We start from the raw sequence: 17454 nt of genomic DNA, 5'->3' as shown, positions 1-17454 counted from the left end.
AAAAAAAAAAAAAAAAAAAAAAAAAGCAAGAGACAGATACAAAAATAAGACATGAGTACCAACAAAACAAAATAGAGGATACAGAAACCAACTTTGACAAATGGGTCAAAAAACACACAGTGGTGGAAAGATGGCCTCTTTAACAAATGGTGCTGGGAAACTGGCCATCCACATGAAGACTGACTCCAGACTATCTTTCACCACATACTAATCTAAAATCCAAGTGGATCAAAGATTTGAATGAAAACAGAAATAATCTGCTAGAAGAAAATAGGTAAAACTTTGGAAGACACAAATAACCGGTAAAGACCACTTGAACAAAATCTCAATTGCACAGAAATAATACAATACATGGAATTATATAAACGTAAGTTTTTGCACAGCAATGGAAATAACGAACACAGAAAAGAGAAACTACAGAGTGGGAAAATTTTTTTGCTATTCCTCAGACAGGACTAATATCTAGAATATATGAACTAAAAAATTTCAGACTTCCCCCTAAAGGATAATAGAAAAAATATTTTTTTTTTCTTTTTTGCTGAACCAGGGATTGAACTCAAGCCCTTATTTTACTGAGCCATTTCCCAGGCCCTCTTCCTTGTTTCAATCACTGTACTAGTCACTTTCTGAAGCAACTGAAATGAACAGACATATTTCAGACCTAATATGATTTTTCACTTACCAATTTTATGTACAACTAAAAATAAACTTCCTGCTCTGAAGTGGTTTTGAAAACCAATTTATAAACTTTGCATGCCTTGGCTAATTCTAACACCAATACACATTTGTTAATGTAAAATTCAATTCAATTCTGGGGATTTGATTTAGTTTAGAATTTTATAAAAAAAGTTTGAAAGTGTCACTTGGAATCTGTGTGTTGGAAATTTAATTCCAATTTGAGGAGGGGGTGTCTAGTGGGATAATGTTAGATCAGCCAGCACAGACAGATTAACACCATTACAGAAAGGGCTGGGAGAGTGGGTTTTTCTCTTCTGCACTCCTGCCACATGATTAGTCAGCAACAAGACCCTTGTTACATGTTAGAGCTTTGATCTTGAATTTCAGTCTCTGTACCTGTGGGGCAACAATTCATGACAAATTACCTCTCTAGGGTACTGTCATAGCAGTGCAAAACATTATTTCACGGTCTATAGTAGTGAATCTATAGCACACGTGCTTCAATGGGCTGTTGTTCTTCAATGGGCTGTTATCACTGAAAGCTCTAAAACGTTCACCATCACTCAGCCTAGGGTGTAGTGTGCAAAACTCTGAATTTGACTCCAAGTATTACACCAAAAACAATGATATATTTTTACATTCTGGGACAAATGGGCCATGATCACCAGTGAAGAGTATGAATTATTAGGATTAATAATTTTATAAAACAGAATTAACCGTATTTCATCTCAGTAATTAGGCAGATAGATGCCTTGTGTCTCAAGATATCACAATTTGAGAGAAACTTTGTATAGAGTTATTTTCCAGAGTCAATTTCAGGAAAATCTATTGAAACCATATGGGCATGGTTGGAAAACAGTGAATATTTAAATTTTTAAAAGAAATTATTACAATAAAAGACATACTGCTATTAATGTCCCCAGAAATAACTCTTGTTTCTTTTTTGCAGAACCGGGGATTGAACTCAGGCCCTTATTCTACTGAGCCATCTACCTGGCCCTCTTCCTTGTTTCCTAGTCACTTTCTGAAGCAGTATGCAAGTCTTTATTTCTGAGTGTCTTTAAGTGCACTGTTATGGCTACCCTGATGTCCTGCATCAGCTCAAAGTATTTAACTTTCATGTTCATTTTGATTTTTGGGGAGAGTCAAAAGTTGCCTGGTGAATAAGATAAAGGGGAGGACATAACGTAATGTTTTTATGAGCCTTGATATTGGATGGCAGTATTCACCAAGTTTTTGATTATGCCTCAAAGGTTATGAAAGACTTCCAGAACTGCTTTACAAGAACTATGGCATAAGAATGTCCAAAGTGAGGGAGAGTATTTTCAAAGGGGTTAATGGCAATGTGTCTTTCACTGTGAATTTTTATTAAAAAAATTAAATATTTTTACTTAAATTTTATTTCAGTATCTATTACTAATTCACATGGGTCATCCTCCCTATTTAACAGAACAAACTTCAAGTGACTAAATAATTCCTTATAAAAGAAAATCAGCTTCACTCTCTTATTATAAAGCTTACGGACATAAACTACATTCATATTATATCATACTATACTGCCACTAAAAAGCCGTATAATTAACTGTGACTGAAGATAAACTTTTAATCACCTGAAGAATTAATTCTACGATGGTGGCAGAGGCAATACAAAATCTCCAGAGGAGAAAAACAAGACAGCAAAACCAAAACCTCATGGATATTTATTTATAACCAGACTACATAACAGGGCATTCCTAGGAAACTCCAAATACATAAAGATTAAGAAAACCAGCTATTTTGTAGAATGTTATCTAGCGCTTGTGTAAAAAGAAGCAAGAGGAAACAATGGAACATGCTTTAGACTTGACCAAAAGAAAAACCTCACAGAGCAAACAGGTGTTCACTAGAAATCATGGCAGTCCAATTTGAGAACAGTATCTAACACGGGGTGAAGTTATGCCAATCTACTACTAAGATGGTAGATTCAAGAAACTTAAGGTTTAAGTCCTGAAGCTACCAGCTAAGATACTTCGAACCTTATCTCTCAAGATTCCCTTTTAGTCAGCACTCCCTACTGAGGAGAAAATCCTGAGAGCAAAAGTACAATTGGTACAAGGGAAAGAGAAGATAAAAATGGGGAGGAAAAAAAAACAAACTGCCACATTTACCAGTTTACAAAAATAATAGAAAAGCAAGCATTTATAAAATTAGAATAGCTACTCTACTCTGAAGCACATTATATTGAAGTTATGAAAAGCTAACTACTCAAAAAAAGAGAAAAACTATATTTAGCTCACATATTTATATGAAAAATCAAAAGTTTTGTGCCTAAAGCAACAAAATAACACTAGACAACTGCTTTAAAAAAAAAAAAAAAAGATGCTAGGAAAATGACACACAGACACCAAAGTACGAAGCTGGAACTTTATCTTATCCCATATATACAAATCAACTAGAAGTAACAAAAACCCATAAACCTAGGAGCTAAAACTATACACTTAGAAAACAGAAAGAGCTTCATGACACTGGCTTTGGACTTTAACAATATTTGCAAAACATATACTTTGTAAGAAATTATTATCTAGATTTATAAAGAACTATAACTCAACAAATGCCAGCCCTACCCCTGGGCATGCTGAGATGGCAATGGAGACTGGGTGTGGTGGCACATGCCTATAATCCCAGCTCTTGGGAGGCTGTGAATAGGTGGATTACTTCGAGTGTGATCCAGTAGTGAGACCCTGAACACCCTGTAGACCCTTCCCTAAAATACAAAAACAAAGGATTCAAATAGGCATTTCTCCAAATGGCCAATAAACACATGAAAAGATGCTCAACATCAGTAGTCATCAAGGAAATGCAAATTAAAGTCAGCCAAAAAGCTCAGTGGATTAAAGCAACCCCAAGCAAGCACAGAGACCCAGGGTTTGATCCCTGGGCCTGCCAGCCTCGCCCCCAATTGAGACTGGGTGTGGTGGCACGTGCCTGTAATAACAGCTCTGGGGAGGCTGTAAACAGGTGGATCACTATGAATCAGATCTAGTAGTGAGACCCTGACACCTTGTCCACCCTTCCCCCCACTAAAAAAAAAAGAAACCTTCAAAGTAAATGATAGCAAGAATCTGGAAAGCAGAACTCTTATACACTGATGGTGGAAACATAAAGATAGTATCACTATTATAAAATGATAGAGTAACCAATAGAATTATTATACAATCCAGCAGTTTTGCTTAAGAAAATGAAAGGTCTTCAATAGCTAACTGTATTTCCATGTTCACAGAAACATCATAACAACCACAAGGAAGAAGGGGACACAGATGATGAATGGATAAATATGTAGCACATAAAACGAAATATTCAGAGCTAAAAAACAATATATGTGATGACATGGATGAATAAACATTATACTAAGTGATATAAACCAGTCACAAAAGGGCCAATATTGTAAGATTCCAACTAAAAAAGTAGTTAAGTTCACAGACAGGGAAAACAGAATGGTGGTGCCGTTGGCTAGGTGCAGAGAGATGTAAAGTAAGGGGCACAGTTTCAATTTGAGAACAAGAAAAAGTTCTGGGCCGGCCAGATAGCTCAGGAGACTAAAGTGCCTGCTTAGGCAGAGTGCAGTGGCCGGGGTTTGATCTCCTTCGTGCTGTGCCGGCCACGCCCTCAGGGTACACAGAGACAGAGATTGAGACTTGACATGGTGGCATGCGCCTGTAATCCCAGTGCTTGGGAGGCTGAAAACAGGAGGATCACTATGAGTCCAATTTGTGTAGTGAGATCCTGCAGACCCTAAACTAAATACATAAAGAGTAAAACTACCAGCAATACTTTATGTGAGGGGGAAAAGAAAGTTGAAATGCAAGGACATCTTCAGTATAAAGGGCACAAACTGTCATGAACATTCAAGGACTTACAGAACATTGTTTCCACGTTTATAAAAAAATCTTTGGATCATAGAGAAGTCAACATAAGTACAGATAATGAGCAACATGAGGATTAAAAGCATTTTCTAACAGTTAAGATAATGCAGATAGATCTTTTGCAAATGGGGAAAGGGACAAGGAGACGCACAGAGCAGGAAAGGAGGGAAATGGAAAGGGAAGCAAAAACAATTAAGATATGTTAAGTACACCATCAGCGTCCTATGACGAATGTAATTATCATGTACTGCAAACATAAAAAAAAGTAAGAATACAACTTTTAAAAACCAAGAAAAAGCAAAGCAAAAATATTTAACTCTTCTCAGTAATTACAATGGTGATGGTAGCACTGTTAGCTGAGATTTTTTGGTGTTTCGCATCTTGACAAGTAGGATGTCTGGTATAAAAGAAGATGGCTAAGATGTAAGACAAAAGCCTGTTGCCTCCAGTGAGAAGGAACTCACGATGTATTTTATTTTTTATTGTTCTGGTGCTGGCACTTAAATCCTATTAAACAATAAGGTACATATTCAATACAGATTTATGTCCACACAGCAGCTAAGTATTGTACTTCAATATATAAAAATTTTAATGATGAGATAAACTGTGGATTTACTATATAATTAGAAGGACTATTTTAACATATTAAGAATTTGGTTACTTAATAAAGGAAGGAAGGGACTGACATTAAGAGTGGCACATGGAGGTACTTTCTGGGATAGTTGGCAAAGTTCTAGGGGACTTAAGTCTTAGACGGTGGCTACAAGGCTGTCTGCTTAAGAAGCCTCATCTCTTATACACAGTCATAATACAGCATTAACACCAAACAAAATATAACAGGATGCTATTAAGACCCAAAGATAAGACCAATATGGACATCCAAAAAATGGAAGAGTAGACTATTTGGGCTAGTTTATGAAGGGGATACAACTTAGAGTCATGAAGTATGTGGTTTTTCACATAGTGTAGTGTTCTCAATGTCCATCCATGGTGTAGCATGTACTGCTGAGCAAATTTTGAGACCTATAAAAGTCTCACTGGACTTAGTTCAGCAAGGTTAAGCAAATAGCTTTGTTTACATATCGCCTTAGAAATGACTGGCCTTAATACCTATTACACTCCTTCAAGAATATAACGAAGGTAAAATGGGGAAATACTACATGGGTGTAGATAAAAGTCAGGAAAATCAATCTGTTTCCTCAAGAAAAAACACTATATGAGAAGAATAAGACAAAATTAGTTTAAGTGCCTGTCACATAGTAGATTTCCTAAGACACTTTAGCCAATAAAATATGAAATACATACTGATTTGACTTGTATAAAACAATCAGAGCCAGCAAGATAGTTCAGGGGACTAAAGTGCCCTGGAGCACTTTGGATCCCAGAGTACCGTGCCAGCCCTGCTAAGAGGGTGATTGAGACTGGGTGTGGTGGTACGACCTGCAATCCCAGCATTTGGGATGCTGAAAACAGGAGAATCACTATGAGTCCCATTTACATAGTAGGACCCCGTGGACCGTGTCTTAAATACGTTAAAAAACAACAACAAAAAAACCCCCTTAACCAGACTGTAACAATGGGTTGAAAAATAATCAAGTGGTCAAATTTAGCAGGTACAGACATCATCTAGAAAGCTTGTTAAAACAAAGTGCCCCAGGCCTCCCCACTAATATTTTGATTACTTAGGTCAAGGTACAGCCCAGTAAAGCCTAATTCTTAATGACCATCTTGACAATTTTGAGGTGCGTAGTTAATGAATCACACTTCAACATCATAAAGGCTTTCTACAAACTGTATCACTTTGAGTAAGAAATTTCAGGGCAACAAAGACAGTCTCTAGTAGCAGACACTACAAAAATAACAGCACAAGTAGGGTGTGGTGGCACATGCCTATAATTCTAGCATTCACAGAGTCTGAGGTAAGTGGATCCCTGAATTAGAGGCCAGCATCCGTTAGCAGTGTATGTAAGCAGCCTGAACTTACATAGTGAAACCAAGTTTAAAAAAAAAAACAAAAAAACAAAGAAAGGATACCAGCACAAACTAGAATCTGTATCTGGGTGTCATTTTTGGTTTTGTCACTGATACAAAGTATTTAAACCTTATGATTCCTAAGTTTCTTATCTGCATGAAAGAAAACTATCAACTCAAATATTCAAGAACCACGTATCAAAATGACTCTTAAAAAATCCTCCGCTCCATGAAACCATTAATGTACTCTTATCGCTAGAAAAACATAAAAGAGCTGATTGTCAAAAGCCATAAACAAAATTAAAAGACAAATGAGAAAATATTTTACTAACATGACAAAAGATTCTGGGTGATTACAGATAATTTTTTGTTTTGTTTCGGGCAGTACTTGAGGACCAAACTCTTTGCACTGAGCTACATTCCGAACTATTTTTATTTTTTGGGCCAGGATTTCACTAAGTTGCTTGGGCTGGGCTTCAACTTGTAATCTTCCTCTCTGTCTCCCAGAGTACTACAATCACAGGCATATGCCACCACAACTGGCTTGAATGTGCTATGTGTTACTAGAAGAGATTAAATTTAAATTAATCTAGATATAACAAATCTTCAGTATTCCTTCTGTCTACAGCCTTCTCCATCACTCAATTTTTTTAGGTTAACCTAGGGTTATCCAACTTTAGCAATAATGGTGTTTTGAGGGGTGGTGGTGGGAGATGCTGACCTATGAGCCCCTGCCCCATCTTTTTGTACTGAGGTATTGAACCCAGAAACGCTATAACACGGAGCTATAGCCCCAGTCCTTTTCATTTTGAGACATTACTAAATTGCCCAGGCTATCCTTAAACTTGTGATGCCTCAGCTTCTAAACAGATGGAATTACAGGTCCACATGAACATAATGTGGTTGTCCTGTCCTTTCATAAATTTCTCAGACGTATTCCTGGCTTCTTATATACTAGATGTTCTCCTATGCCCATAGTGCCAGAAGTCTTGTGGACAGCAAAACTGACGCTATTTGAGAATGACTGTTTCAATTTACATTACTCTGTAAGTAGATAACACCCTGCCAAACTTAACCTGATTCTGGAAGTTCTGACGTTGTGTTAGATCTAAGAACTGTAGTGGTAGGGCAAAGAAACTTCTATGATGAAAAAGATACACAATGTACATACATGTCTGACATGCAATATTTCTCAGTGCTGTAGTAGTTAACAAGAGATGCTATAGGGCAGGGGTTATGTGTTTAGTGTCCTACATGGAGGGAGATTCATGTCAATCACATTTACTACTTTGTAGACATGTGAACATTAAGACTGAATCTAGTCTGTTACACACACATTTGCTGAATATCTTCTCTAAGGAAAGTACTCTTCTAGGCATTGACAATACAACAGAAGAACAAAGCCATAAAAGAAAAAAAAAAAAAAAAAAACTAAGCCAGGGATATAGCTTAGTGGCAAAGTGCCTGCCTGGCAAAAAAGAAAAACAATCCCCCCCAACAAAACCCCAAAATCTTCTCTGCCCTTATATTCCAACAAGTAATTTCTATCACACTGGGACCAGGAATTATGGGCACTTCTCTCAGTAGGTAAAATAAAATTTTGGCCTTCTCTAAAAATGGCTGAAGTCTTCATATTGAAGAAAGGACTGTAAAGAGTTATCATTAAATTTTCAATCACATCCACTAGTCAAGAAACAAGCTGTTGGGCATGGTGGCTTCTGGGTGTTGTCCCAGAACTCGAGTTTGAGGCAGGAGGATCTCTGAGAGCTCAAGGCCAGTCAAGTGAGTTTAAGGCCAAGTTGGACTACATAGTGAAGCCTGTCTCAAAATGAAACAAAACAAAATAAGAACCAAGTCAACTGTAAAACAAAAATTGGCAACCCCCCCCCCCAAATTTTAGCACGAGCAAATGTAAGTTCTCTCTCTCTTTTTTTTTTGGCGGAACCGGGAATTGAACTCAGGCCCTTGCACTTGCCAGGGAAGCGCTTATTCCATTGGGCCATTTCCCCGGCCCCTGTAAGTTCTCTTGTATATGGCAGAAACTAGTCTAATACAAAACGAAACAGATAAGACAGTATTTTTGCACATTATAGTCATTCCTTAAGGTCATTAGCCTTGAGCACTGTCCTTAACTCAGTACATATTCTATGACTCTTAAATAAAGTACATTTAAGTATTACTTTTATTTTCTGTATTTGGTAGTCTCACTACCCAGCTCGGACTCGTAGTGATCCTGTTTTTAGCCTCCTCAGCGCTGGGATGATAGGGGTGCACCACCAGCTCAGTGTACCTGGGCAAGAGCAGGAAGGGCCTAAGGTGCTGGGGATTGAACCCCTGTCTCTGTGCTTGTCTAAGTAGGTGCTTAGTCCACTGAACTATCTTGCCGGCCCTATATATGCCTCTAATTAATGAGTTCAATGAAGAGGAAATGATACTGAGCAAAATGAAGTCCATCAATTGGGAAGGTGTAATGAGAATAGACCTCAACAAAATACCTTAAAAAGAACATGCTCTTTATGACCTCATCTTACGAGAATTTATTGGACTTAGAATTGGGATAATAATCAAAGGTATCATAAACTTCTCTAAGAAAATTAATGAACAGAATTTTTAAAAGAAGTTGTGTTACTATCTAAGACTGATGCTAGAGAGGATGTTCAAGATCACTATACATGGTGGAGGCATTGTTGGACTCAGGCCTTTTGTACTTGCTTTGAGTTATATATATCTGGCAAGGCCATTCTTAATTATTAGTCCAAATTAGTAACTTTTTGCATCCAGTAAAAACAAAGGACAGGCTTAACCTAACTAGGCTACACAGAAGTCATTTACCATTGGTAGTTATTCATCTCTCCAAGAAACTGACAAAAGTGAACAAAGTTTCTGGGACACCAACAAATGTTGATATTGATGTTATTTTTAAATACAAAAGCACGAGGGCTGGCCAGATAGCTTGGTGGATTAAATTGCCTGCTTAGGCAGACCCAGGGACCAGGGTTCCATGCCATGCATGCCAGGCCGGGCTGGGCCAGCCCCCAGGCCGAGATTTTGACTGAGAATGGGGGTGGTGGTGCGCGCCTGTAATCTCAGCGCTTGGGAGGCTGAAAACAGGAGGATCACTATGAGTCCAATCTGTGTAGTGAGATCCTGTAGACCTTCTACTAAATACATTAATAAAAACAAAAGCATTTCACTTCCAGAGTTCTTTTTCTTTTAAAAGTCAGTATGGAACAATAAGGTGCTAAACATCTAAAAATGATACAATTAAAGTATGATATATAAGAATTGAGTGGTGGTGCATGCCTGTAATCCCAGCACTCAGAAGGCAGAGATAGGAGGACCATTGAGAGTTAAGATACCAGCCTGGGTTACAAAGTGAGCTCAAGGCCAGCCTGAACTGCACAGTGAAACCCTATCTCAAAAAGACAACTAATAAATAAATGAATAAATATAGTTTGGCTTAGTACCCTCACATTTAAGCTTGCTATTTTATAGGGCTTAATTTCTCAAATGGTTTTCAGTTTACTTTGCAAGGACTCAGACTATTTCTAAGTTTACTGTGACATTTAAGTACAATCCTTTGAGAAATTTTTCCAATGATATAGGAGAATGTGAATTAGAATGTGAATCATTATGCACTGCAAACGTACTAATAAAAATTTAAAGGCTGGAGAGATAACACATGGGCCAGGGAGATAGCTCAGTAGAATAAGTGCCTGCCTGGCAAGCGCAAGGTCCTGAGTTCAATCCCTGGTACCACCAAATAAATAAATAAAAAGAAAACTTTAAAAATCATGTTTACCTCCTAAAAACCACCCATCCACTCACCAACATGACTTCCATTCAATCTGAGATCACCTCTTTCATTCTGAAGGGATTGAGGATGTGGGTAGTACAGTGAAGCTGTACAATGAATGACAGTGTACCAATACAACCACAATAAAAGAAAGGCAAAATGGACCATAGCTATGAAGGGAGCAATACTGTTTCACAAAACAAGAGATTTCAATTATAATGATTCAAAGTAAAATGCTGAGGCTTATATTCATATTAAAAAAAGTAATAAAACACTCTGGCTATTTACTGAATAACATTTACATAAATTAGTGAAAGCTAAATGCAAGTGACTTGACTCACTAGTCAATGTGAAGTTGTAAATTGGCAGGAACATATTTGTTTTAAAGCACACCAACCAGGATGTAAAAAGAAATTATAAAAGAGAGAAAATTTAAAAAGGGAAGGCCTGTGATGAGAACATTTACTGGAGAAAGTAGAAAAGTAAACCCGATTCAAAAAATGGTACATCCATAACCATATAATTTCCAGAACTATTTTGACATATAATTTCTACCAGGATCAACAAGGGTTATTTAAGAAGAGCCAAATTTATACAAGTATCCATTAGCTCACTATGCTTTTGGAGACAATTTAAATGAAAATATAATTTCCTTACTCTAAACAGTATCACCAGTGACTTTCTTTTTCCTCCACAGATCACCACTGACCTAAGTGTTATGCATAAGAAATAAGTAGGAAACCAGAAACAATACAAGGATTACAGACTTAAGAGTGGAAATAAGGGGGAATGCAAGAGGCCATAATCTATGTAAAATTACATACTGTTCAAAATGAGCCCATAGACAATTTGTAAATCAAATTAGATTTTAAGAAGCCAGGCATGGAGGCAAATACCTGTAACCCTAACACTTGCCGGTGAGGCAGGAGGAACACTCTGAGTTCAAGGCCATCTTGGACTACATAAGCAAGACTCTGTCTGAAAAAAGAAAAAAACCAAGAAAAACAAACCCCAAAAACTGAAACAAAACAAAACTGCTAAAAAAAAAAAAGCCACCTAAACCCCCCCCCAAAAGACTTTATGCTCAGAAAAGCTAAAAGTAATCAATCTAAATCATGAAACTCATATCAAAAATAACATTCAAAGGATCTTTTTCTAAGACTATTTTCTGAGCAACTGAAATTCTATCTAGAAATAGCATTGTTCTATTATCCATTTTTTTACATGATTCATTTAACTACACAAATTTTTCAAAATAATTTTCTAAACTAACGAGTTTTAAAAAATGTACTATAGGTAGGTGGCACACGTGTCAGCATTTGGAAGGCTGAAGCAGGACTACAGCAAATCTGAGGCAGGCTTGGCCAACATTATGAATTCAAGAGCAACGCAAGTACATACTGAATCTGTGACCTAAAATACCAAAAAATTGAAACTAAAACAAAAACAGCAAGACCCTAATATACTGTTGGGGGTGTAGCTCCACAGTACAGGGGAATAATACTAAAAATTCAGGCAAGGTTAAACATTTCTATTTCTGAAAATACACATTTGGTGGGAAGGGTTAACAAATGCAGCACATGTTACTCTGCAAAGACATCAAACACTTGACTTTTGTATCTTAAAAACTCCAACTAGGTGCTATGTTAAGTTTTAAGGTTAAACTTACATATAAACGTATTCCTGACATAGTGTATCTGAAGCAAGTATTGAAGTGTGAATCACAAACTTGAGACAAGTAACGCTAATATGGTAAACAGAAACTTTTCTGATTTTTAAGAAATGATTGGGTAGCAAAGGAAGTGTTTTCCTAAGCATCTAGGTCTTTCGGTGTTACTTCAAGGAAATGTCATTTAGTCACAAATCACAGTATTTGAAACACGAGTCCAACAAAATAAATATTGTCAGTGACACTACACACACCTAAACCACAATGTACCACCTGATTACTGAATTAAAACGTGAATTACAAAATCTGAGCAGTGAAAACGTATGCATTAAATCTACCCAGAAGAGAAATTAAAAAAAAAAAAACAAAAAAAAACAACAAACCAACAAAAAAGCCAAAACTATCTTAGTTTAAAAAGCTTGGCAAATTCCAACACAATATAGTTGATTCACCATAAATTTAAAACTCATACGAAAAAGCTCCATATTTGACGCAAGACGTTCATCACGTCATTCCTTCACCACCAAGGTACTAACTAAAGCCAACAGTAAAATCAATAACAAAATAATTTGTTCGTTTGAACACATAATACAATCGCTGTGGAGTATGTATGATTTAAAGTTTGCTGGCACTAAAAACAGGCAATAAAACAGTACTTACATTTCTACTGAATTTGGTGAAAGAATGCTGCATATAAAACCTGTGCATATAAACAATCGCAGTGTTTATTGTGAGTTGAGAGCTGGAAGGCAACATTTAGGAAGCAATCTGAGAACAGTCTCATTTCCAAAACGACTTTGCTGGAAAACTCCGATGCCTCCCACTCAAAACCAAACCAGACTGGACATAAATAAGTAAAAGCTCGCAGGGAAAGAATAGGCTTGACGCCAAACAAACAGAAGTAAAAACTACTGAGCATTTCAGTATTATTAAAAGAGCCCTGGAACCTTTTTTAGTAGCTACAACAGCCTAAAATCAAACAGTTGAAACGCGCGCGCCCACACCCACATACAATGCCACGACAAGAACATAAAGACCTCCAGGGCGCTCCCCAGCTCAACACAAGCGCCATCAAGTCGAGGAATGGCCTCGGAGAACACCGAAACCTTCCAGTTTTAACCTTCCAAGCTCGCAACCCCTTCTCCACCGTGGAGATGTCGAGAGGGCCGCTCCTCTTCTACCATCACCCTTAGGATTCTCTCCGGCCTGGGCACTACTCCCATTTTGAGCCGCCGTCACCACGCGCTACCCTAAACATTACACGACGCAGCCCGGCCGGCCCGCATTTCTGGGTTCTTCTCCCTTCCTCCCCTGCTGCATGGGCTCCTCGCGGCTGCCGGAGCCCACGCCTTCCCTCTAGCACGGCGCAGCCGGGGCCCTAAGACGGCCGAGGCAGCGGCGCCATGTTCACGAGAAACTAGGCCCGGCAACTCAGGGAGGGAGACAGGGCGTGAGGGGTGGAGGGCCACGAACAGGAAAGGATACACATTGAGACGCTGCCCCATTTCCTGGATGAGGTTGGCCGACTGCTGTCGGTACGAGAGCTCTCTGTCTGCCTCCACACCGCACCGGCGACTCGGCGTGTTCTCTAGCTGTTCCCGAGTAAAGAACCAGCGAGAAGAAGCTCCACGGCCCGACGCCATGACACTTCCTCCTCCGCCCGCTCATTCACCCATCCCCCACCCCTCCCAGCTCCTGGACTCCCCGCCAAGGCTGCTCGATCCCGCCCCACCTCGCTCGCCGTAGGACACGCTCCGCCCCTTTTAATTAGTCGTCTCTGTTAGTACGCATGCGCAAAGGTGATTCCTCGGTTCCTACAAGTCTTTTGCTTTCTTTTTCCTGCCCCCCCCCCACTCGCGCGCACAGGACCACAATGCCTCGCGAGGCTTGTCATTGGGAGGCGCCGAAAGGTGGTGAATGCTCGGAAGGAAAAGGTCGGCGCGGTGCATGCCGGGTCTGGGGTTGGCTGGGCGAAGGGGCGGAGAGCAGAGGCGGGCAGACGTTGGGAGTTCGATTGGTTTGGGGTTTACAGTCAGACGACGGCTGCGCCGTGGAGGCTGGGTGTGGCGTACGAAGTTCCCTGGTCTTCTTGAAACTGGAGGCTGGCGGCGCTTTAAAAGCAGGCGAACCTTTCTCTTTAGAGGCCGCACGCCACAACCACCATTTTCCGTTTGGATTCGTTAGCACAGTTTTATAGTCGGGTAACTCCAGTGTCTCCGAACAGCCTCCACCTGAGAAGTATCCAGCTGGGAAACAGTACATAGGAAGTCGCGTTCTCTGTCCACTTTTGAGCCCCCCGCCGCCACGTTTTGACGGTGCAAACCTTGAGTTTATTTTCCGCATTTTAAGGAAGGGTCTGCAGGGTGTTCAGGGTCTCACTACTAGGTCAGACTCCGTAGTAATTCTGTTTACCGCCTCCCAAGTGCTGGGATTACAGACGCGCGCCACCACGCCCAGGCTCAATGGTCGGCTCCGGCTCAGCGCGGCCCGGGGCCGCGGCCCGCACGGGAGGACCGGGGATGGGAGCCCCGGCCCTTGCGCCTGCCTGCAGGTGCTTTAATCCGCTGAGTTATTTGGCCGGCCCCCATGAGTTTATATTTAAACATTACTTGTCAAAGGTTATGTAGTTGATGACCGGAAGAACTGAGTTAGTTTAAGTCTTCGTTCCTGATTGGAAACCCTGCCCCACGTTTGTTACTGGGAATTGAACCAGGCAGCGCTGAGCTGTTCCCATCTTTTTACTTTAACACAGGGTCTTGCTAAGTAGCTGCGCTGGTGTCTCGAGCCTCAACCCCCCTAAGTAGTTGGGCTTGCAGGCTAGGGCTGGGTCAGTTTAGGAGTGCTTTTCAAGGGTGCTGTGGATTCTTTGAGAAAAGATTGGAGAGAAGCACATAGTGGGACAGTAAACGGTAAAGTGTTATGTTTAGAGTTTGATGAGTAACATCACGTACACCTGTTAATTCTTCACTTCTCTCCAAAAAATCTCCACAGGCTTCATACGAGACTCCGTGTGGCTGTGAGCCAGTGGCTGTTGTATGAGTGAAAATTTTAAGTTTAAAGTTTTAACCTGTATTGTTGAATCCCTCCAAGTGTAAGCAAACGTTACTACTTTCAAATGAGTTCTTCATCAAAGCCCCAGGCTTTTTTTTTTTTTTTTCCTTTTGAGGTACCCAGGCTCTGCATAAGGTATTTTAGCAGCGCTCCCTGCCCCCACTGTATCCTAATACTGATTTTATTATAGGTGGCCATGAACGTGGACAAGTTCCTAAATAACTTCATGTCTTACTTGCCTCGTACCTCATGAATAGTGGGACATTTGCCTAGTGTGCGTGAAGCTCTGGGTTTGACCCCTGCAGTGAAATAAAAAGTTAACTGGATTTAAAGCAACCTTTTAAAAGTGTTAATCTCTAATACTCGTTTTTGATAAAAACTTGATAAACGAGACAATTTCCTCAACTTGTTAAAGAGCATCTACAAACGAAAAGAATGCAACCAACAACCCTTAATAGTAAGAAAATAAGATTCTTACCCCTAATGTCCAGGACGAGGTCAGGATACCCCAACTTGTAGCTCCTTTCAGCATTGTACTCCTTTCAGCACCCTTTAGTTAATACACCCTTTAGTTAGAAATATAATTTAAAACTATGCAGATTGGAAAGGAAGGTATTTATCTTTTATTCACTGATGACATCATTACTTAGGTAGAATATCAACAAAAAATAAATTTTTACAAGTAATCGGCAGTGGTAAGAAAATTAGGCTTATATGTTGAAAACTGCAAAACTGATGAAAGAAATAAAAGTTCTAAGAAAATAGAAGGATATTCTGAATTTACAGATTAGAAGATGCAAGCTAAGTATCAGTTCTTTTCAACTTGATGACAATGCAATTCCTGCAAAAGTTGCAGCAAGTACTTTTATAGATAATTGACAAGTTAATTATAAAGTTTATATGGAAGGGTAAAAGACCCAAAGCAACACAAGTTAAAAATGACAATGCCTGACGTCAAAGATAGGGAAATCATAACAAGGTGGTATTGGTGAAAGACTATACACACAGGTCAATGGAACAGAAAAACCACACATATAACCAAATGACCTTTGACAAAAAGCCAAAGCAGTTAAATGGAGGAAGGAGGACAGACTTTTTAATAGTGCTGGGACAACTGTACATTCATATATATACATATATATATACGTATATATCATACTTTATATGTTATATTTTCTCAATGATTGCAAGAATCTAGATTGCTTATACATTTCACAAAATTTTAAAGTAGATCATGCTGGATGTGGTGGTGCACACCTGTAATACCAGCACTCAGCAGGCTGAGGAAGGAGGATTGCTGTGAGTTCGAGGTCAACCTGGGCTACAAAGTGTGTTCAAGGCCTGGGGGACTGGGAAGTACCTCAGGGGCATAGCACCTGCCTGGCAAGTACAAGGTCTGAGTTTGATTCCTGGTACCCAAACAAAAACAGAAATCGAGGCCTACATAGCAAAACCTAAAAAGAAAGGATCGTGGACCTGTTGTAGGCAGCTGAGTTACGCAGAAATATTATAGTCAGTCAGACATGGCTAGCCTGTATGGAAAAGAAGATACCTCACAACTGTGGCAGAGACAGTTATTCTATCTGTGGGCCAGATCTCAAGACAGTTATTCTATCTGTGGGCCAGATCTCAAGACACATACCCATGTGTCCCTATGAACATAAGGAATTGATATTCCAAATAGGTTATCAGTGACCTTGAAAAAGCCAGGAAAAGTCACTAACCCAAACTCCTATGGGAAGAGCCCCTGCTCTGCATACATGCTCACTTGCTACCTTCAGTTGCTTCCATATTTGTTGCTTATTTAATCAGTTTTACCTGAGCAATTATTCTTGTCATCTTACTGGTTGACCATAGTTTTGTCCCACCTCATGCCCACTTTGTGAGTTCCAATGTTTCCCACCTTGTGAGTTCCAATGTTTCCCACCTTTCCTCATAGATTTGCTCTATTAAAATCCCTAAAAAAGTCATTACTTGGCAAGTCACTCAAGTCTCCTTCTGTCCCTCCCTTGGACAGAAGTTTTCTTTCCTTCAGTAATATATTCTACTCTTAGCCTCCCTTGTTCCTGCAATATTCTTTGATGTTAGAGAACATGAACTCATCCCAGATAATCTTTCATGTTGGGAGTTTCTTTCCCCTGTATCAGAGCTGAGCTGGCCACAAAAAAAAAAAAAAAAAAAAAAAAAAAAAAAAAAAAAGGTGAAAATACAAGGGTTGGATATTGTAGAACATATATGGTAAAAGACATATCTAGAATATGCAAAGAATTTTTACAATTCAGCAATGATGCCTGATGGTAATTCCAGAACTTGGTATGCTGAGGCAAGAGGATTGTGGACAGTTTGAGGGCTTCATAGTTCAAGGGAAGCCTGAATTATACCACAAG

The 17454-nt window shown here is 39.4% G+C and overlaps 1 protein-coding gene across 4 annotated transcripts in view; it reads right to left on the bottom strand.

Moving 5' to 3' along the window:
- The window catches only part of Ccnt2 (cyclin T2), a 47439-nt gene extending 33763 nt beyond the window's left edge, over positions 1–13676 (bottom strand). The window contains exons 1-2 of one of the 4 annotated variants that reach the window (XR_002820010.1): positions 13502–13673; positions 12677–12758 (exon numbers count right to left, since the gene is read on the bottom strand). Coding sequence is in view for 2 of the 4 variants with exons in the window: in XM_004626376.2 (XP_004626433.1) it covers positions 12677–12758; positions 13502–13659 (240 nt within the window). In the remaining 2 variants the exon portion in view is untranslated. Of the gene's footprint in view, positions 1–12676; positions 12759–13501 lie in introns of those variants that run through there. The other 3 variants (XM_004626376.2, XM_004626378.2, XM_023709678.1) reach the window with 3 other exon arrangements.
- Between the last annotated feature and the right edge of the window lie 3778 nt (positions 13677–17454).

The sequence above is a fragment of the Octodon degus genome, unplaced genomic scaffold, assembly GCF_000260255.1.
Source record: "Octodon degus isolate 3935 unplaced genomic scaffold, OctDeg1.0 scaffold00014, whole genome shotgun sequence".
Taxonomy (NCBI): Eukaryota; Metazoa; Chordata; class Mammalia; order Rodentia; family Octodontidae; genus Octodon; species Octodon degus.
Note: the sequence above shows the minus strand (reverse complement) of the source record. Positions and strands in the feature narration are given on the sequence as shown.